Below are 22,463 nucleotides of genomic sequence, written 5' to 3' on the forward strand. Positions count from 1 at the left end.
TTGGGCCCTTTTTAAAATGTGTAATTATGGATTAAAACATACTTAACATTTCTGCAAATGAGGTACGGAGTCCAGTCTAGTTCCTAGGGGTACCTTTGAGCATATTTATGACTAAATACCTAACCTCCTAATCTGTACAGTGCGACAGCATTAGTTAAAGCATGTTGAACTGAATATTTCTATCAACATTAAATGCGGATTCCAGAAAGACCCCTGATTCAGCCAGCCCCTGACTGCAAAAGAAAAATAAAGTGAGTATTTTGGTTTATTTAAATGCTATTTTGGAAAATGACATGAAAAAGAAACCATGGAGCCAATTTTGCTCCAGAAGCTTTGAATGACAATATAAATGTTTTTTTTTATATTATAACTAAAACTGAAGGCAGATTGATGGTATGTGAATAGTCTATGCGAGTCAATGACCATGAGCATTGTCTTGAAAGTATCACATTAGCCATCTGGTGACACTGCTGAGTGCTCAGAACATGAAGTGTTGTTTTAAAGTCACTAATGGAGTGGCAGGTGGTGAAGCTTATCTTGGTCAATGCCTGTGATGAGATCCTTACATATGAATTGTTCTGTCACCCCGCATCTATACAATTTAGCAAGACAAACATACTTAACGACTTAGAAAACTAAATTAGAACTGATTCCATTAAATCAGAACTTGCCAACAGTGCAAATTTTAATTCACCCACAAGGGTGGTACCTACGTCACTCGTGCCGAGCTCAGGAACATTGTAGGGGTATATATAGGGATGACAAAACTGGCTTTCCCAGCATCTTTCAACTTCCAATTTGCTTTGTTGAAGGTAAGAATGATCTTTGAGTTTCATGCCACGCATATATCAATCAGACAGGAGCATTACAATATGTTTTGGAACATTTGTAAAGTGTTTTGAAAATCTACCTGGCATATCTCAAGAAAATCTATATGGTTTCCAATCTTAATGGTTTCAAAGTGGAATAGGATAAAATTCAAGACAAGCTACCACAATATTTTTCATTGCATAAGAAAGCTTTTTTTAATTACATAATCTTGACTGTTTTCTGAAATGCATGTATATAGGACTATTCAATATGGGTGTGAACACCCAAGATTTTCAAAGTAAACAAAGGATTAAATAAGTACTCAAAACTTTCTGCAATTTTTACAGGATTATAATAAATATCAGTATTTCTACAATACAATAACTCTAATGTAGTGATATAGTAAACAATACAGTAAACATAAACATCAAGGTGTTTGCTAAACAAATAATACAGTAATAATACAGTGAATATTCATGTCCATATCATTTTGAAACCAACAAATAGAAGATTAATTGTTTGGTTCAACCAGTAAACAATTCAAATGACGTCTCTTTGTCACGCTAGACTCAAGTTACTTGTAATTAAACAGAGAATGGAACAGAAGGGAGTTTAGTTAGTGCATCTTACTCGTAGCTTAGTGTTTTTGACCATAACAGTGAATTGACACCTGCAATATGATATAAATTACCAAAAATATCCCTGCCTTCAGGATTTCGCTGAAACTTTTTTACCGCTCCTACGGCTCTCCGCAGCGCTAGTACTATGGCTCGGCGGTTCCAAGTTTTCTCTCTGCTCGCCCTGCTGGTCCTGACTTCTCCACCCGTGACTGATGCTGCAGCCAATCAGCATCTCTGCGGGTCTCACTTAGCGGAAGCCCTGTATTTGGTCTGCGGAGAGCGGGGATTCACCTACGATCCCGATAAAATGAGCGGAACGGAGCCGGGACTTGGTAAGCCGTACTTCGCTTTCTCATCTCTGTGGCTGAAGGCTCCAGTCTGCACAAAAGCTGATATTGTTGAAGCTTCCGTTTTGACTAGTGCCTCATGGCAAAGAAAACATTTCTACAAACAAGTGTGTGGGGAGGTTATCCCGATTTCTCCGTCCAGCAAAATGAATTCTAAACGATCGCTCCATATTAAACAAATGTAGCAGTGGACCTGCTATATAAAAAAAGTTGTCTTTGTCTGGACTAGCATGTGCTCGTTGTATAGTGTGTAATCAAGTAATAATTATAAAATGCTGAAAATACGTCTTTTCTTCTCTTTTCAGCATGGAATAAACCTTTACTTGTTCGTTTGCAGCCTACACATGCTGACGCAGCTACCCACTTGAATATAAATAAAATATAGTTTTTAAACCCCTATCTGACGTGCTATTTATTACAAATTATACATGTAATTAAAAACTAAATCTATTAAAGCTGCATACCTAACTTCTTGCTGTTTTGAGAGCTGGTTTTAGTTAGGTGGTTATTTGATCATCGTTTTGATTCTGTTTTTTATGTTTAATTAAAACTAATTTTGTAATGTTGGACTGCTTGTAGGTTTGCTCACTGGAAAAGCTGGGGAGGAGAATGTAGTGGACGAATATCCATTCATGGAACAAGGAGAGATGAAAGTGAAGAGAGGCATCATTGAACAGTGCTGCCACAAGCCTTGCACCATATACGAACTGGAAAGTTACTGCAATTAAAGCCAAGTGATTACACTAAATTAATGTGATTTAAAATATCCATGTGTTGCATTATTTTGAAACATTAAAGATTTAAAAACATTGAAAAAAAGGACTTCAGTTTTTTAAAAACGAAATCTGTGACAGCATTAATGAATTAACATCCATCTGCCACAAAACTATTAGCTGGCTTTAAACCTTTTGCCTTGACATTGAATTAAAACATATACATGCATCCCCCCCAACAGGATCCTATAAACAGCTTGCTCATGACATAAAAGAAAATGAAGAAAGATCTGTGAATAAAGGTTGCAACATGACATGAATGTTTGGTACAGTAGCTTTAAACTCAAGTTAATGTGATTATTAAAAACACATGGTGTTCATAAGTTTGTGTTGTTTGGTTATATAAAGTTACACTTACAGTATCTGTTCTAACAAAGATTTGTTTTTGCTACAAAAGATGGCAGACTTTCAGAACACCCAGAATCAATTGGATATAACCCTCACCTTAAACCACTTCATCTTAAAGGGTTTCTGTCCAGAAAATGTGAAAGTCTTAGGAAGCAGAGACACTAAAGTGATACCAATGCTTCACTTTTGAAATCTTGAAAACTGAATACTAGACACAAATAACTGTGGCTCGAAAAGTGGAATAACTCATCAGCTGATCTGATTAAAACATGCATTTCATGCAACATACAGGGGTACAATACCAGTGTTACCTTGTCATATAAGTCAGTTAAAAGTGATTCTCAAGCCAGGATTTAGGATTACAGAAGACAATCCATAAAATATATCAGGAATACTAGGCATAATTATAACAATGTTTTTCATTACAAAGAAATCTTAATGAATTGCAGTAAGATTTTCCAGCCCCAGTTCTTGGGGTTGCCCCCTTGAGAGTGTTTTTTTATAATCTCTTCCATAATATTCGAAAAATGGAACAAATTCAACATCCAACAAAAAAGACAGCATAGGTTTTCATTAAATATATATAATACTAGTTATATATATATAAAATACTGCAGCGTAGGCTGCAAAGGAACAAGTAAATGTTTATTCCAAGCTGAAAAGAAAAGAAACACAACATGTTTCATTCATGTTTCAACATTGGCCTGTGGAGCCGTAATGTGCTACATTAATACTATATAATGTTAAATACAGTGCATAGTTTTACAGTTTTTATCCTTCATTGAAATATAATTCTTACAGGCACATATATAGTAAGAAAGTTTTAGAAAGCAACACCTGTTTAGGAGTTCTTTTTACGTTTTAGAAAATGAATTGGTATTGGAGGCTACCTGCCGTCATTCTTGCTCAGTGCCTGTTGAGAAAGCCTTTGATTCATGGTTTGATTTGATAATGCAAGAAGAGGACGAAAGGAATCACAATTGCTATCACGATGATCTTCGTAGTTAAATCAACAGACTGAAATGTTTAATAGCTTTGACCTAAACGGCGATCCGTAGGTGAAAGGCACCGGCGTTGAAAAAAATAAATGACGTAGAAACGCTTTTCGCGATGATTGGCGGAGAGCGCTCAAACCGATTTCTTTGCGAGGGTTCGCCCTCCGGCTGGAAACATGCAGGTGAGCTACAATTGGCTGTAGAGTTTACATTTCCGGTTATAATCTGCTCTCTGGTTGGACGTTTAGTTTAACGTTCTAGTGAGGCAAGTTTGAATATTTCTTGTTTTGGCAAGTGTCTATCTGGGTGAAGCGTTGTTATTGTAAATCGTTCCAGATAAGGACAGGAATTGCAGGACGGATTTATACATACGGTTTTCCCCGAAATGTCTTTCCCAAGGGCTCCGATAAAGCGATTCAATGAGCAGATTGGTAAGTAATAGCGTAGTCATTGATGAGTTCAACGGAGTTCGCACACGGCCCTCTCTGTGTAAAACATCTAATGTAAAATTGTGACAGGAAGGGAGCGATTCGTAGCGTATTTGACATCATTTCTGCATCCAATTTGCGTTTTCAGGCACCGGTTTCAGACACGGTGTTTTAACCTCTTTCATGCCTGGAAAATAAGGCGTAGATAGATTGAAACGATTCGAGCTGCGGTCGTAGTATCTCAAGGTAACCAGCGGGGTCTCCTGTATGTCATTCACATTAGTGGTAGTGTGTAGATGTTTACCCCGACCTTTATTTTTCTTCCACTAGCCAGTATAGGAGCAATTCTTATCGGGTTGCGTGAAAGCAAGTTTAAGAGTTTAATTGAAGTTTCCCTATGTAGAGACTACAGTGGTAACATATTTACTTTTTTAATATATTGTCTAAAAACTGTAATCTGTCTTTTTCAGGGTGTGCTCCTCCTCCTGGAACCTACGAAGTCAAGCTCGTTGAATCCGGATCAAAGGGAGCAGTGTCCTTTCAGAAGTCTGATCGCTTTAAGACTAATAAAGGTAATTTAAATGAGAATGTCTCTTATCAAGACCCTAACTCTCTTCTCAGTTTTTAAAGGTGTGGCTGAAAAGAAGAGAGTGCATGCTTTTCCCGTCACATACTCTTGCAGAATCTGTTCAACATATTCCTGGTAACTGTATGATTCCAGAGTGGTGTAGGATTTTTGGTAACCCCGAGCAATTCCAAAAGAGGTCTTAAACTGCATTGTGCAATTTTTAAACAGCATGCAGAAGTCTACACTTTTATCTAAGCCTATATATCAAACAGATCATTAGCCTTTTTTGCATTATGGAATTTGTTTAGAAGATTGCATGCATCAGCATAGGCTCTTAGTTCTTTAGCTCTGGGCTTACCATTTTATACATATAACTCTCTTCTCAGTTGTTAGTATTGCACACATCATGAGAGAAAAATCTCCTCTGTACATCTGTAAGCTGTGGGAATGGTGTAGTAGTTTTTATGTACTGTACAGCTATCAAGATGAGAGAATACTACAATATTGTACCTGTTCCATGTAGTGTGTACAGTATATCTCTTGATTACAGTAGTTTAATGTTATTTCAGGCAACTTTGTTCTCCCTAGGAAATTGTGATAGAAAAGCAAAACTATGTCTAGGTTGCTCATCTATATTAAAAATATATAATAAACATTAAACACTACACACTTCTGCAAAGTTTGCGATGTTGTCCATTGTATTAGTCGAAGCAATTTATTGCTGTAAATATGGTGATATAAGAGCACTTTTTATTGATTTTGAATTTATGATGCGGCTTTACAGATGCATGTCAGCCGTCTACTGGGATGGAAAAGATGACATCTCCCATGCGACGAACGTGGTCTGCCGACGGCCTTGTGAGTACTTCCTTTTAATGCGTGGTCGTGCAAACCTTTGAAATTATTAATGGTACAACACCTGTAGTGAAATTATTAATGGTACAACACCTGTAGTTCATCTGATGCTGCGTGTACAAGAGTAGGGTAACCCACGTTCCTAGCTGTTCATAGAAGAGACGGTGATTAAAAATGACTGCAGTGTGCTGTATAATCTGACCTGAGACAAGGACTTTGTTCTTGCAGTTTACCAAAATGTATGGTAACAGCAAGCAGGAGCTAATGTAATTCAAATGATTTAAGTACAGTTGTTAGCCTTGCAGTAAGTGAGTATTTTTATGCTTTTCAAAAATTTATTTTAAACAATTGGTCCAAAGATTATCCATGCTTTAATTAGCTGAGGTAGCTTTACATTGCCATTGCTTAATTAGGGGCTTAAATCTGATCTATGAATGAACTCATAGGCAGGCAGACATTTCTCAGCTAAATTAAGAAAACGTAGAGACACTTATATCCCTAAGACTTTTCTAGTAGAAAAGAGGCATCGTTGTTGCTTTAATATTGTATACATATTGCCCCTTTGTAACAATTTTAAAGAATAACACAATTAAATGTGATTGAGTCCTTCAAAGCACTATTTAGTTTTGCCTTCTTAGATTCTTCAGAATGCTGAAGAAAGTGTAATAAATATTTTTAAGTTGACTGTTCCTTGATATATCTGTATGCCACTGACTTTACACTAGGTGATTGGTTATGATAAAGGCACAATGGGAAATTGTGGATTTAGACCAGATCCCTGTGTGGTAGCTGTAATTTTCTTTTTGGGATACAGAGATGGTACCACTTCATCCTTACCCTGCCACTTTTTGGCTGCATCCATCCTTCCCATTAGATCGATGGCGCTTTCTTTGGAAAAACCAAGCGCTGAAGATGTGGCTTGATATGAGTTTAGTGGAAACCAGCATTGTTCTGATTTTTTGGGATACTCATGATGACTTATACCACACAGTGATAAGGCATGTTGGACCCGAATCTGATTTGGCAGGAGCATGGTCTAGTGCTGATGTTTTGCATTAATTAGCCTTTGTAGGTATGCAGCCTGTATATGGTACTTCACAGTATCGTACTCAGAATTGTTTTTCATTGTGTTGAGACATCACATACCCCCCAAAAGTTACAGCTTAATACTGTTCAGGGAACCTTTTTTGCATAGCTTTCAGAATGAATCTTTGGTTCTTCACAACATTAGATGAGGGTCTGCTCTATAGCAGTTAAAGCATGAATCATGTACTGTAGGTAGGTCCCTTTTCGGGCCATAAATGCCCATGGGGAATGGGGGCAAGGGCCACCATCTTTCTTTGACCATCCGACACTGGAGGTGATGTAATCATCATGCTGTATGGTCAGGTTATTCATTTTCATACGAATTTGTCCTCTGTGTACATGAAATTTTCCCATAATACTTGATGCTGCTGGTGTTCTTTTTAAGTAATGCTTGTTTTCTTTTCAGTCTGGTGTAGGAAACCAGAAAAAAGAGAAGCAAGCTCTTCTAAAGGAGATGAAACAACACAAACTGCTGGAGAAAGAGGTAGGATAAGTCTTGGACAGTGACAGTTTGTGTTGGTTCAGTCTTAAACTTAGGTGGCTCCTCTCCGAGTACACTTCGTATTTTGTTTTCTTCAGAAAAACATCTTTCTTTTTTTTGATTTAAGTATTTACTGGTGTTCAGATTTTAAAAAAACAACAACCAAAGAAATTATTGGATTTAGTCAAGGCTCTGTGTAGTTTGACAGATATTTGACATGTGCTGTTAGTTTTGGTCATTGTGTAATATGCTGTATGTAAGTAGTAAATTTATATAGTAACTCAGTAAATTGGCAGTTAAATTAATTTCGTGTAATCAAAAGTTTCACTCTTGTGATTTCCATCATTAGCATCTAAAGATTTTAATCATGTCTGATTTAATTATACGCCTGTGGTACATCCTGAAATCAGTTGTCCTCGTTAACAGGCACGTAAGTTACCCTAATAAGTAGTGACTTCATTTTCAACGTGGATGTGATTACTGCCCTGGGTTAAGGTGTGATGATCTTCTCCGCAGATTCGCTCACTGGTCCAACAACGGGGCGAGCAAGACAAGAGGCTTCAAGCCTTAGAAGAAGAGCTGAGGAAAGTGGAAGCAAAGCTGGTGGCTGCCATGCGAGAGAAGACGGGGCTTGCAGCCACAGTAGCGTCTCTCGAAAGACAACTTGCAGATTTAAAAAAGGCAAATGATTTGCTGAAAACAAAGGTAACAGTGTCTTACGATTTCAACTCTGCTTTATATAGATGTATGCACGTCCGTAGAGGGCTGCTCTTTCCACAGGCTCTCATCCCAGTGCATCTCTAAAGAACCTGACTGACCTCATTCCTTTAACGTAGCATTTTAAATCTTCTTCATATAACAGTTTGCTCTTCCCTTTTACGAGCCTCTTTATGCAATATTGTCTCGACATCTGCAAACTTACCATTCACAAATTTGCTTGTTTGCGTGTTGGTCAGGCCAGTGGGAACTTGGATGAAAGAAGAGCAGAGCAGGAAGAAACTAAGATGAAGGTTGTCGAGCACAACTTTGAAATGAGCTGCACAACAGCCTGGGGTCATAAGATGAATCTAGCTAGTTGAGTGAGCCTATGTCTGCCGCCTACACAAGTACCCAGTACTCGGCATCAGCATCTCAACGTGCTTTTGTTCTTATATGTTCTGTGTCTGGAGCTCCTGGTTAGCTGATTACTCTAAATTTGCGATAAGTGTTTTGTTTTGGTAGATTAATCCATTTTAAATTTACTTAACAGCATCGCATTAGCACTTTAATTATCGTATAATAAAGGGTTACCTATGTCTTTTAAACAAACATACTACTGTTTATACTGTAGTACATTATGCAGTGGTTTAGATGCTGACTTGGTTATATCTGAATTTGGTTAATCGTGACAGTTCTCTGCTCAAGCTGAAATCCTGGATGTCTCTGCAGGTCTTCTGACCATCTATATTTCTAATGACCTGATATGGCTTATTATTGGCTTAACTAGAACACTTTATCAGTTTCTCCTAGTTTATTCCTCTGCTGGGGGTTAAGAGCTTTAAAATAGCGAGCTTATTATTACTTGCACCTGTCTTCCAACTTGTTGGAATTGCTCCAGAATAATTGAGGCGCATGCGTTTCTCAACAGTTTTCCGAGGATGGCACTAAAAAGAAAATGAATGCCCTCTCCATGGAAATACTGGAATCAAAGAATAAAATAGATGCAAAAGATAAGGTATGTTTTCTGTGTAATACAAAATGATCATTTCCTAAATGGTTGCCTCATTGGAGATGAAGATTCCCAGGGGAATTTACATTACTTTACATTACTTTGTCATGTTATTGGTGGTGGTGGAGGGGAGTCCCCATTACCTGTAAAGCGCTTTGAGTGGATTGTCCAGAAAAGCGCTATATAAGTGTAAGCAATTATAATAATAATAATAATTATTATTATTATTATTATTATGTTTCTTTATATTAACTAAATTGTCTTACCTGTGCACTAATGCTGAACATGGATACAACAGTTGGCTTTTGTATCTGTCTGATTGATTTTGTTGTCCAGGATATTTGCTTATGCACAGGTCTGATGTGATTATTTTCACACTTTGTTTAAATATGATGGTGGTGTTGATGATTTTGTAAATTTCTTACCTTTACACAAATCGCAAGAAAATCTGTTTTTGTTTGTAGTATAAAATAACTTAATACAATGTAAGCCTGTATTCAAATGTGCTTAATCATTATTTTTAACACTTTTAGGAGCTTGGTTATATGCAGATTAATTTTGAAGGACAGATTAAAGTGTTGGAAACTGACTTGGTAGCTTCCAGAGCTACAGTGGAGGCAGTTAAAGAGAGGAATAAGGCCCTAGGTAAGTTTGTTTGGTGTACCGAGATGTTAGATTTGTATTGTTCTGTATAAAGGAATGTTTTGTTGATTTCAGTTTGGGGAAATGAAGATGATAGAATTTCAGATGTACATGTTTCACGCAGGAATATGCTGTTAATGTTCAGTTTTTATGGTATACTTTGAATAATGAGCTCTACTGTTCCAGATTTGTATTTTAAAATGCCAACCATGTAGTTTTACACTATATATGGCGGGGATAAATAAATACCACCTCGTATGAATGTTAAGCAGGCAATAGAAAGAAATAATCCTAGTCTAAGAAAAAGCATTTATGATCCAGTCTTTTCATTACGGATCACAAACTACCATTGTTTTGCATTCAGAGGATCTGCACCAGGAAGCAAAAATGCACAATGAGGAACTTGAAAAAGAAGTGGACAGGCTGCATGGTAAGAAATGGAAGAAAACTGCTGAGAATACCTGAGTATGCATGTGCTTTGTATATGTTAGTATATGCTTTCTGCTATGTAGTACTTCGAAGTCTCTTGTGACTTAAATGAGTGGGGCATAAGCACAATGCTGATAAACATGAGCTGTTAAAGGGGGCAGTAAGGGCTAACAGCCCTGTAAAGGTACAATGCAGTCTACACCTGCTTAGTTTTGCAGCTATACACCCGTATCTTTAACATGTTTTACTGTTTATGTTGGTTAGTACATTCAGATTTTAGAGCATTACTAGGATCACTTACAGTTACCATGTATTGCAACTTACAATGTTTTTATTTAGTGGACACTGTTTGCTTGCACATGCATCTAGGGTTTGAAATATAAATATATTGTGCAGATTTCTCACTCTTTGTCTTGACGGAATCTTTTTCAGCACTTATACAGGAGTTGAGGAAAGAGATCCAAGTCTTGGAGGGTTACTTGGATAATGCTAATGAAGAAATTCAGGTATTTTTTAAGATTAAAAAAACTTATTAGAGGTTTTCTGTATAAATAATTCCTTTTACCCCAGTACATTGTTTATTCAAGCTCTGTATTTCCTTACAGCAGAAATTTGTAGTTTAAGGGTGGCTGGTTGATTAAAAGCACAGGGATTTGGCTGTGATTTATTTTTACCTCGTTGGTGTTAAGTCTCGAATAGAATTAATTTGGACAACCTGCACATATTATTTCTTCTGATCTCAGGAGCTCCGCCTAAAAGATAGTCAAAGGGAAAAAGAGTTTGAGAATCAACTCCAGCTGACTGCTGCTGCGTCTGAAGAAAAAAAGGTACCTATTGTTTTTCTAAAACATCTGTTTTTTTTTTGGTATTGTGCATGTTTTTTATGTAAATGACTTCCTGAATTTCAGCATATGATGAAGAAGCTAGAAGAAGCTGCAAAAGAACTCCAGGGTTCTCAAGACCATTTGAAAGAACTTCGCAATAAAGTTGAGCTACTTCAAGACAAATTGTGAGTGGCAACCGTTTAACTTTTATTATACAAGTTATCTCAGCTTGAGCCTTGAAGACGATTCTTGCATCTTGTTTTTATTGTAAGAATTGTAAATATTTTACATCAACAAAATGAAACTCTGAGTTTGTTCAATTTAAGTTGGAGCCATGTAAGAATACAAATTTCTACATTTTAAATGTTTAAAAAAAAACTGCGATTATTTGTGAAGACACCTGTAGCATTGTCTTATTTTTGTACTTTTGTTTTGTAGATCCAAAACTGAGGATGACAGAGAGCAAGTTTCACTGGAGAAAGCTGAAACTGAACAAAATCTTTCAGCTTGCGTAGCTAAACTAGGGTAAATATACAACAATTCGTGGATATATGCTCTTAATCATTATATTTTTGAGTATTTTATGTTTTGAAAAACTTTACTTATGTCTTATCAGGTTAAATGTAGTGGTTATCATATTCTGATTACTGCAAATGATCATAATCAGAAAAAAAACGTTATCTGCAGAAAAAGTTTGAATAAGAATAACAATGTTTCTCCCTAATAGTTTAACATATAGCATTGTTTTCAAATAAAATGGTACATATACCATTGGAGTTTTGTCTATTTAAAAAATGTTTAGTATGGTACAATATTCATTTGAAAGGTAAGATGCCTCACTTGTTTACATGCTACCATGAGTCCATAATAAATAGTATGGTACATTTCTGTTGTCAGCTACTAATAGGAGGAATAGATTTTGCAATATACTGAAAGCATGAAACTGATTTCTATGTCTTTGACCTCTGCAGTGAGCTTGATGAGCATCTGGAGAAGCATAAAGAAGACGTAGCCAATGTGCAAAGCAAACTAGAAGCTAAAGAACAAGAGGTCATCGAGTTGAAGGGGCTCCTTAAAACCACAGAGGAGGAACTAACCCAACAATTCAAAGATCTTGAAGTTAAATACCAGCGTCTAGAAAAGGAGAAAGGTGCCTTACCTTTGTTTGAAGTTTTGCTGTCACTTCTTAATGTCTGAACAGTCAAACAGAAAAGTATTTAAAGTTCAAGCAAGATGATTGCTGCCTACCCCATGACCATACTGACAGCTATGTAATGTCTTTGATGCAGGACCTATGTAGATCATACCATACTGAAGTAAAGTAAGGGTTGCTACTGCGGACCACATGTACGGTATACAACGAGTGATGTCCCACACTTGGTTGTAATTGTTGATCTTTGCTTTGTCTTCCTTAGCTGTGAAAGAGGAAGAAAGCCAAAAGCAAAAGGATGACTTGAAAGTTGAAGTCAAGGCTTTGGAAGAAAAGCTAATGAAAGGAGAGTTGGAGCACCAGAATCTTCAGGAGTCGCACAAAGAACTCCTTGCGCTCTATGAAGAGGAAAAGGTTTCCATCTCTGCCATCTTATTAAGCCGGTTTATATGTTACACAAAACAATTTGGGTGTACATTTATGTCTAATCAAGAATCGATGTGTGTATATACACAGATGGAGAAACAATTCCTCAAAATAAAACGGCCTATATTTTAAACCATGGTATTCATATAAGCATATATACTTAATTACTGAGCCTAAATTGACGGTATTCAAGCTCTTATTTGAATAATCTGTATCTGCAGTAGAATTTATCTTGAAGATTTCTTGCCTTGTATCCAGGGTCTCCATATGAAATTTTAAAGAGTGAAATTGCTTAGATGAAAGTGTCAGCAAAATGTATTTGATGTTTTTCTTTAAGCGACGTTAGTTTTTTACTCAATGTTGGGTCCTTCCTTTCCGTGCCCTGCAGGAGAAGTCCAGCTCCCTGCATGAGTTGCTGGAGGGGCTGCAGACAGATACGCAGGCGGAGAGGAGCCAGCTGGAGACTGAGCTGGAAGAGGCCCTGGACGAGCTCGGTCAGATGGAGACAAAGGAGATGCACAGTGAAGAGCTCATTCGACACCTGGAAGAGGAAAACCAGCAGAGAACTCAGGCCGTCCTTGACATTGAATCTCAGCTAAACAGGTTAAGTTCTAGATCAGTGCTTGCTTTGAGACGTTCAGCTTTAACTTAAGCATTTTTAGGGCTCTGTTGTTTTTTTGCTACTCAAAACGTCTTGTGTGTCATTTATAAAGTACAAATTCTGAAAGTAATCTTACTCCTCCTTCATTGAAAATGAAATATTTTCATCCTTGTAGGAAGAACAAAGAAATTGAAGAGATGATTGAGAGTCACGAGCTGGCCATGACAAAACTCAGAGAGGATCACAGCAACTCACTGAGGAAGATTGGAGATATGGCAACAGAACTTGAGAGGTAAGTTTGCAGTTTTGCAACTATTTTGGAACTCAGGTTTTGGCCATAAATTGAATTAATCAAAGGAATCTTCTGTCCTAAATGTGATAAACTGTATTTGTGGTGTGACAAGATGTTTAAAGGATTCAACCAAGGAAATAAACCATTTAAAAAGACAATTTTTAATTTTGTATAGGGGAGGAATATGCCCAGTATATCATTAATGGAAAATGTGAACCCAGAATATGTTTGTGAATCTAATTCTACTCCTTAAAAAAAAAAAAGAAAAGCTACTAAATCTTTTAAGTTTTGAAGCTGTGCTGATATAACTGATTTTTGTGAAGTGACACCAAACAGAACAAGTGTTTTTTTTTCCCCAGTGTAAAAAATCTACCTGATTTTAAACCTTCAATGACATTTCTGAAATTAGAAACATTCTGCTCCTGTATTTGTAGTAAGAAACACTGCTGATGTCTGTCTAATAAACTTGCAATAGAGGTCAATCGCAGTCTGATGCATTTTTCCTGTAGCACAAAAAAATCAATGTCTGAAGAAATGAGACTCCTTGAAGTTAGAAGCTGTACACTAGAGGAGAAAGTGTTGAAGGTGACACAGCAGCTGGAAGAAGAACATAAGCTTCTTGTTGAAGCTGAGCAATCCAGGAACAAGGCCAAGGAGGAGTATGCAAGGTACATTGAATTGGCAGGGATCTTTATTATTTCTGGTTTTAGGAATTCTCAAATTTGTGGTGAATTCATGACAAATTCATGTGTACTGTCATTTAAAGAATTTTCACTTTTTGTAAAATATTAGTTTGTTGGCAAGAATCCTCAGTTAATAGCAAAGCATGAGTTGAGACATGGACCTGAAAAGTGTTTAACATTTCTGTACATTAGGAGTTTTTTTTTACTAGAAGTAAAACGTAGATATTGCAGAACATATCAGCCTCCTTGAGGTCTACTTCTAGTTGTCTATATGTATATCTACATTTGAGACTGGATGAATTTGAAGTTGTTTGAAAGTTTGTTTTGTTTTTTTACCCACTAGAATGTTACTCGATGCCCAAACTAAACTAGCCCAGAAGGACTCCGAGCTCCGCAAATCGCAAGAGTGTCATTCTTTGGAAATGATGCAGCTCCAAGAAAAGATGGAACGTCAGAATAAAGAGTTCCAAAAAGAGCTCAAAGAAGTGGAGGGGCGAAGGTAGGTACCGAGGAAGTGCAGTCCAATATGTTTGTGGTGTGCTGCGTTTGTTTATTTATAAATTCAAAGGTGTTCTGCTGGTAACCTGTGCCATACAACAACATGTCGCAATTTGTGATGTCCTGCCTTTTCAAGTTTCTTTTTTTTTCTTTGTGTTGCCGTTTGGAAAGTTGTGTGCATGGATTGACCAAGGGGTTTACATTTGATTCTGTATGAAATATGAATGAACATTTTGTTCACTATGATGTGCTTAGAGTACAATTACAGTAACTTTGCCTGTTGGGAACTAATGTAAATATATTTTGGACGAAAGCAAGTTTTGAACTAAAAACAAATCTCAAGTTCTGGCTTGTGAATGCTTTGCTGCTCTGTTTTTGCTTCTGTTCTCGGGGAATTTGTGCATGTGGATTTTGTTAATAAATTAACAAGTGGCATGCTCCACCCAAAATAATTCAGTCTTATGTTTTGTGGTTTCCTGCATTTTATGATCTCTTACAAATAATACAGGATCGTAGGGTGAATTGCAATTTTTAAACTAACCTCAGTTAAAGCTAAACTTTGTGATCTGAGCTAGACCTAAAGACAGGAAATTAGACTGGCCTCATTCAGCTTGCTTTTTATTCACAGTTCACACATGGTGACAACGTCAGAAGTTGAGCACTGGAAAAAGCTTTATGAAGAACTATATGCTAAAGTCAAACCTTTTCAGGTAAGTTGGAGCTTTTACAACAATAGTGTAAATGTTTCTGGTAGCCAGTGTAAATTATGGCATTAATCAAATGTACACTATTTAGCAGTGCGTAATGAGGTAATCCCTCATTTGTATTAGACTTATTCATCCAGCAAATGCTTTTATCCAAAGTAACAAGTTGCAAAGGATGTCAATAACGGTAACCTTACAGAACTCATGAAGGATTCGTCAAGCATGTTAGAGTTGTGATATTTAATTGTACTACCTAGCTGTTAGTTTTAGCTGGGCCGCCATGCTGCAGCTAATATTGCCATTCTTGGGAGAGAGACAGGCTGGAGAATGCTGCTGTGCTTAATTGAGGCATGTGTTATTCTGCAGGGTCCATGGCAGTTTGCCACTTTAAAAGTCACTACAGGTGTTCTAAAACATGGCATTAACAAAAGCTCCCTGGATGCCTATGCTTTGATACTTAACGAGCCAGATGCATCTAGTTATTGAAATGTGTTTAAGCAAATCTTCGAGATCTTCACAGATGCATGAAAGCACTGACTGCCTGATGTTTACTTATGCCTGATGTTTCCTGAGTTATTCAGATGTGCATTTTAATTTTTGGTACAGCAACAGCTCGATGGCTTTGAAGCAGAGAGAAAAGCCCTCTTGAATGAAAATGGAGCTGCCCAAGAAGAGCTGAACAAACTTGCTGATGCCTACGCTCAACTTCTGGGCCACCAGAACCAAAGACAAAAAATCAAGCATGTGGTGAAGCTGAAAGAAGAAAACTTTAATCTGAAGCAGGTACGGTCTTCGAATACAGTCTCCAGTTACTGGGGAAATGCTGAAGCTTCTACATAGTACTATTAGTACACTAATTGAGGTGCAGGATACACGAGTGTGGCTTTTGTCACTTGTATTCTGCAGTTTCACTAACTTATAGTTCAGTCTGATACCTCTGATTGTCAGTCTTGCTACTCCAGACGAATCTGAAGTAATGAAATCCTCAGCATTCTATTCCAGTGGAAGACTATCACCTACCAGTGCTGCCTCATAAAAGCCGTTGTAAAAATTATTTTAAAAACCTTGCCAGAGAAGGGGACAGCACAGTGGTGTGCTGATGAGAGCTCCTGGTTCACGGCTTTAGTGTTCTGGAAAGTCTGGTCTTGTGCATCTGTCTGTGTGGAGTCGGCACGTTCTCATGTTCATGTTAACTTGGGGATTTTCAGTTTGCTTCTGCTTCCCAAAGAAGTGCTGACTGGGTTTGATGTAAATTTTCTTTTACTGTGACAGGCATCCTGTTTATGGTGAGTGTAGTTGTTTGTTGTCCATTCCAACTTTCACATCGGTCACGTGAAATGGATTTCTATTTCTATGTTAAAATTAAGTGGCTTCTTACTAACTTTTATTATTAAAAGGAGGCAAGCCAAAACATGAAATACTCTAGTGAAAAAAACACACATTGTTTGCTTCCAGGGTTTCCAGACCTGCTTAAGTTATCAATCTTTATCAAAAACTAGAATTCTTAGGAAGGTGATCAGTATATGAGGTACAATACAAATGGGTTGAATGCCCCCTTTCTGCTCTGTTTGCCTTTAAAATTTTTAAGCAGTTATTATGTATATCACCTTACTTTTAATAACCATTTATTCACTTCAGGGTCATGGTGGCCTGGAACCTAACCAGGAAAGCGCCGGAATTGGTGGGATACTAAGTGGAATACACCCATGTTGGGATACCAGTTAATTGCAGGGCACACTTAGAAACGAGTATAGACACACTTAGACTCGCACCAGGTCCAACTTCCCAGAAGTCAATCGATCTACCATAGTCTCTGGTCTATGGAAGGAAACTGGAGCACCCAGAGAAATCCCATGGAGAACTAGACAAACTCCACACAGATAGCCCCAAGGTCTAGAAGTCAACTCAGGAGCTTCAAGGCAGCAATGCTAGCCACTGCACCACTGGGCCATCCTATTAGGTTTATTATGTTTTCTGTACTGACATTGAAAAGGCAAACTTCTATTTTTGTTGCATTTAAATAAAACACACTGGCATTGCAGGACCCAGGTCCATTGTGTGGTGGCAGGTTTTGGTCCAGTAAAGATCTGTTCTAGGAAGCATGCCTTATTTTCTGATATGACCTGCACAGAAATGTAGTTATTAATGTTATTATTTATATACTCAGGAAGTCTCAAAACTGAGGAACCAAATGGCAAAACAGAAAAAAGAAATGGAGCAACTTAAACATAACCAGGGACACAAGAGATTTGATCCTTCTAAAGCCTTCAAGCATGATAGTAAAGAAAATGGCCCTCCTATCACTCCTCTTAAAGAAGGTAACTTTTGTTTTTGTAATGATTTATATTTGTCATTGGGCTGCATAAATGCTGAGTAAAAAGTTGGAGATTAATGCTACATTTGGAATGGGGAGGGAAAGGATCCTGCAAAGGGATCCACGGACAAAAATGTTGCTTTTCCTTTTTTTCCAGCGTTAAATTTAATCTGCTGGTTCCCTTGTGTCTTCATATGAGCTGTAGCTTCCCAATCAAAGCTCTTCTTAAATGCTATAATCAATGCAATTCCACACTAAATCGGGTATTGATTCAGTCTGCATCACTGGGGACAGACATTATCAAGGGTGTGGAAACTGCTCAAGCTCTTAATATGACAATGAACATCTCTTTGTATTGAAACCTAGTCTACTATGTAAGTTTTAATATACACCTTGAAAGATATTACAAAGGGAAATAATTAGAGCTATTTTAGTCATTTTAAGTGACTTAATATAAGTGGGAATGATACAAATCTAACCTTTTGACCTAATTTTCCTTTTTAGGTAATCGGAATATGCTTTAAGCCTTTTGGACATCTGTCACTTTTACAAATAGCAGAAGAAACGTCTGGCGTTTTAACTGATGTATTTTTAGCTGTCCAGTTTTCTGTAATAAACTTAAGCTGTTTTTGTACACTTTAATTGTTTTTTACACCCTTGCTGCAATCCAACCTTGGTTTTAATGTTGACGCCAATTGCTTTGACTTGGAATTGAATATATCATAGTTTCAGTCCTCTTGTTTTTGCTACTGTCAGATGAATGTTTACTGCAGGTGTTGAACAGGAATGGCCAAAATTTACCTCGAATTGGAGTTTCTTTTGCTGAAGCGTTCAATAAAGGTATTTTCGCTTGTAGGTTACACAATTGTTTGTGTAGATCTATAATTATTACATGCCAGGTAATGGGTAATTGAACAGCTGCTGAAACGTCTGATAATGAGACCTTCATTACAAGTCTGTGAGGCTTATATTAGCGGAACTGCAGCTGCCCATGGGCTGGTTTGGGCTCCGAGATTAAGAGGAAGGGCGTTTTTGGCTGAGAATTAATCCGTTTCTCATTTTTGTTTCTGCTTTGAATGGTGTGGGATATGTCTGTCATTGTGTGACCTTGGTGGTAAAGTACTGGTTTTGTAAAATGCTGCACCAAGATACATACTTTCTGTAGAGAGTGTTTTGGGTTTAGTTTGTTAGTGTTGTAAATAGATTTTAAATTATTTTCTGTTCATTTTTCCGCCACCAAAGTGTTAATGGACGATTAAAGAAGCTGTTATCCCTCTTCTGTATCTCTTGGTTGACAATGTTTTACTAAACTATTTTACTTTATACTGTATTTTATCAAGTTGGTGTCGGGATTATGAACTAATCTGAATTTTATTTTCTTTTAAATATTTATTGCTCTTACTTCTAACTCCCCCTCTCTTGCTATAAATTATAAAAAACACCCAGATGGTTTAAGATTTAATTGAAAGTTAGAAATGTGTTTTAAATTCAGATAATTCTTATGTTTTCTTATAAACATGTATGTACTTTTTTTCCCACAAAGTCTTGGAAAAGAGTGTTCTGTCTGTAATGCAAAGCAGTGCAGTACTAAGAGTTGGGATTTTTAACTCCCTGAAAAGCATAATGGCATCATTTGCGATAAAAAGTGTTATGTTCGCCATATAGCTATTACTAATACACCTTGTTCCCCATACAAATATGTGCATCATATTTAATTCTGAATATAGATTTTAGGTATCCTCTTTAGTTGTTTACTGTACATCACAAAGTGCAAAAAATATTCCATTATATAGTATACTATAGAGTAGAATATTGTTTGGTGGAATGCTAATGTTTTAACCAATCCATTGACTTGTTGTTCATGCCATTGTATCTTGGATCTAGAAATTGAAGTTGCCAAAGATTAAAGTCTTGATGCAAAACTTTTCAGGGATCTTTCTTTTTCTGTCAAGCCATGAGCAAGCTGTTTCTAGGAGTCTTTTTTGGGGGGATGCATGTACATGGTTTAATTTAGTGTTAAGACAAAAGGTTTAAAGCCAGCTAACAGTATTGTAGCAGTTGGAAATTCATTCAATAATGCTGTCACAATATATTTTTTTTAAAAACTGAAGTCCATCTTTAATGTTTCTGAATAATGCATAATTAACAACAAATGGATATTTTAAATCACATTAACTTAGCGGAGCGATGGTAATCACTTGGCTTTAATTGCAGTAATTTTCCAGTTCATATATGGTGCAAGGCTTGTGGCAGCACTGTTCAACTATGCCTCGCTTCACTTTCATCTCTCCTTGTTGCTTGAATTGATATTCGTCCACTTCATTCTCCTGTCCAGATTTTCCAGTGAGGAAACCTACAAGTAATCCAGGACTTAATTACTGAAATATGAAACATTTAACAATAATACGCATAGCACATGAAGAAAATTTTTATTTTTCATTTACTAATGCTACCTAATTAGTAACTGAACTGAAACAGTACTTAACACGCCAGCACTAATCTATCATACAGTGGCTGTGGTACAGCTGTAGCTTGGGTTTAATTGGTTTTACCACAAAGTCCTTACCATAGGATTTCGGTTCATCTCCCTGTCAGGCAAGTATCTAGATTACTTTAACTTTTTTATACAAAAAACAAGGTATTAAAATGTTTCACTAGGTTGGGATATCTCTACCATTCTGCTTGGAGGTTTAGGTTAGAAAAGGGAAGCAGCTTACCCAATACTGGTTCCATGTCTCTCTTGGCTTTGTTGGGGTTGTAGAAGAAGCCCTTTTCTCCACAGACTAGATACAGAGCTTCCACCAAGTGAGACCCGCAGAGATGCTGATTGGCTGCAGCATCAGTCACGGGTGGAGAAGACAGGACAAGCAGGGCGAGCAGAGAGAAAACTTGGAACCACAGAGCCATAATGCCAGTGCTGCCAGAGAGCTGTATGAGCAGAACCGAAAATGTGCAGTAGTACATTATACATCATACCACAGAGCACAGCGCAGATGGTGGTTAATATTGCTAAAAAGCAGATTGGTGGACTAAAACTGAACAGCACCTTAGTTGTCATCTTATGTTTTTCCATAATTGAAAACTTACAAATATGTAAGGCTTTTATGGCCATTTTATGCATTATCTCATGCCTAAATTCAGTTGCCTCTATTTCTTTTTCGTCTTGCTATTGCTTTTAGTAAATTTTATCGCCATTTACCCACCACACCATGCCAGCCCCCGTGAAGCAGATTATTAGTTCCTCAGGGTTGAGTTATTACATTCAGGTATTCAGATTTATACTGCAGTGTTCAAATACCCCTGGACAAATGGTACGTGGTTGGACGAACCAACTGTGCCTCGGGTCGCGTAATGCTTGTTGAAGCTATTCTTCATGATACTTGCTTCCCATGTAGATGGGGGTTGGAGGAGATGCTGAAGGAAAGGGACATGACTACATGCCAGCGAGGTCTACTTATTAAACCTGTTGAGGTTGGACTTTGGGGGGTTACTCTTATCTGGCAGCAGAAAGAAGAAAGCTGTTCAGGCAGGTCATGGTATGACAGCTGAGATCTTCCAACCCCACCAATTCACTCCTGCCTGTACTACATAGGAAGCTCCTGAGCTTTTTGTTAGTGGCAAACCTTCACTAAATGAACACGAGTTCCAAAATCCATGTATTAGATGCTTAATGACGAAAATCCTCGCCTTTATTTACTGAACTGTGCAATTCTACGAATGTTATCTTGCAGTATTATTTCCATCATATAAAGACTAGCCTGTGTAATTCTTAGATTTTACATTCTGATTGGAGGCTTTGACTTTAATCGTGATCATTTATTAAAAAATGGGAATTATTACATCAAATACTGTTGTTCGCACTTGAATTCTCCATTTCTGAGTGCTATCTATTGTATTTTCTTGCAGAAATGCCCTAAGCAGATGTATTTAAGAAAAAAATAAGGCATAAAGTACTCTATAGTATAATGCATAGCATATACAAGTTATTTTCCCCAATCAGTAATATTCATTCAAAAAAGCTTACCTTTTGATTAGGAGCTCAGAAGTGGAAAGATGTTGGAAAAGTCAGCTTTGGTGTTGCTGTATATATACTGTTACATTGACCATAGAACTGGCATGAAGGAACATCTAGTGACGTTTTCATCGCCATGTGGGAAAGTTAAATGTGCACTGTTGGCAAGTTCCAGTTTCATCTTCCAAGTCATTAAATGTATTTGTCAAATATATTTGTCTTGGTAAATGGTATTGTTTCAATTCCAGTGTACTGAACTGTACAGGTAGACTACCAACTGATATGTAAATAACGTGCTAAGGATCTCATCACAAGCATTTGACCAGAATAAGCTTGACCACCTGCCACTCCATTAGTGACTTGAAGACAACACTTCATGTTCTGAGGACTCAGCAGTGTCACCAGATGGTTAATGTGATACTTCCATAGAAATGTGCTTGGCCCATTGTGGTGTACGGGTCATTAATTTATCACCAATCTGCCTTTATTTATTTTTTTGTTAAGTAAGCTTACAGGAGTCTTTCCTTAACTTTTTGCTCTAGATGCAGAATTTGCTTCACCTCTTTTGACTAACAATCACATTAGTCTAATTTTGCAAAGCAATGTACTTTGTAAGGAACAAATATTGACTTCTTTCCTCTGAGTGTGTTGCCAGACTTTTACCTTCAGACATTGTCCATTATATTTAGAAGTAGGAACAAAATTGGACTGATGGAAAAAGTTTTGTATTTTCACCTAAACTACGTCTTCCATTTGGAACTTGTATTTAGACTTTTAGTGTGGTTACTGTAAGCTTAGAGCTCAATTTGACATTGGCATTGTCTCCCTTTTTTTGTTCTTTTTTGCCAGGCAGAACATATGAAAAGTTA

General features: G+C 37.2%; 3 protein-coding genes across 3 annotated transcripts; 2 read left to right on the forward strand and 1 right to left on the reverse strand.

The window, feature by feature from the left end:
- The first annotated feature begins 789 nt into the window (after positions 1 to 789).
- On the forward strand, positions 790 to 2,596 carry LOC148650468 (insulin-like). Its single transcript, XM_088604292.1, has 3 exons — positions 790 to 812; positions 1,523 to 1,762; positions 2,357 to 2,596. Exons 2-3 carry the CDS (start codon positions 1,576 to 1,578, stop codon positions 2,503 to 2,505), a joined length of 336 nt encoding a protein of 111 aa, XP_088460418.1. The 5' UTR covers positions 790 to 812; positions 1,523 to 1,575; the 3' UTR covers positions 2,506 to 2,596.
- A 1,534-nt stretch (positions 2,597 to 4,130) lies between these two features.
- hmmr (hyaluronan-mediated motility receptor (RHAMM)) lies at positions 4,131 to 19,504 on the forward strand. Its single transcript, XM_088604293.1, has 22 exons — positions 4,131 to 4,324; positions 4,792 to 4,893; positions 5,674 to 5,747; positions 7,237 to 7,314; positions 7,828 to 8,016; positions 8,939 to 9,025; positions 9,553 to 9,664; positions 10,026 to 10,091; positions 10,523 to 10,596; positions 10,834 to 10,917; positions 10,999 to 11,099; positions 11,353 to 11,439; positions 11,886 to 12,064; positions 12,330 to 12,478; positions 12,879 to 13,093; positions 13,267 to 13,383; positions 13,893 to 14,051; positions 14,410 to 14,565; positions 15,193 to 15,274; positions 15,875 to 16,051; positions 17,436 to 17,586; positions 18,087 to 19,504. The coding sequence occupies exons 1-22, from the start codon at positions 4,279 to 4,281 to the stop codon at positions 18,104 to 18,106; spliced, it is 2,505 nt and encodes an 834-aa protein (XP_088460419.1). The 5' UTR covers positions 4,131 to 4,278; the 3' UTR covers positions 18,107 to 19,504.
- A 170-nt stretch (positions 19,505 to 19,674) lies between these two features.
- Positions 19,675 to 21,675, reverse strand: ins (preproinsulin). Its single transcript, XM_088604294.1, has 3 exons — positions 21,607 to 21,675; positions 20,300 to 20,510; positions 19,675 to 19,935 (listed from the first exon to the last, which is right to left on the reverse strand). Exons 2-3 carry the CDS (start codon positions 20,487 to 20,489, stop codon positions 19,787 to 19,789), a joined length of 339 nt encoding a protein of 112 aa, XP_088460420.1. The 5' UTR covers positions 20,490 to 20,510; positions 21,607 to 21,675; the 3' UTR covers positions 19,675 to 19,786.
- Between the last annotated feature and the right edge of the window lie 788 nt (positions 21,676 to 22,463).

Source organism: Lepisosteus platostomus, chromosome 13, assembly GCF_059453375.1.
Source record: "Lepisosteus platostomus isolate fLepPlt1 chromosome 13, fLepPlt1.hap1, whole genome shotgun sequence".
NCBI lineage: Eukaryota > Metazoa > Chordata > Actinopteri > Semionotiformes > Lepisosteidae > Lepisosteus > Lepisosteus platostomus.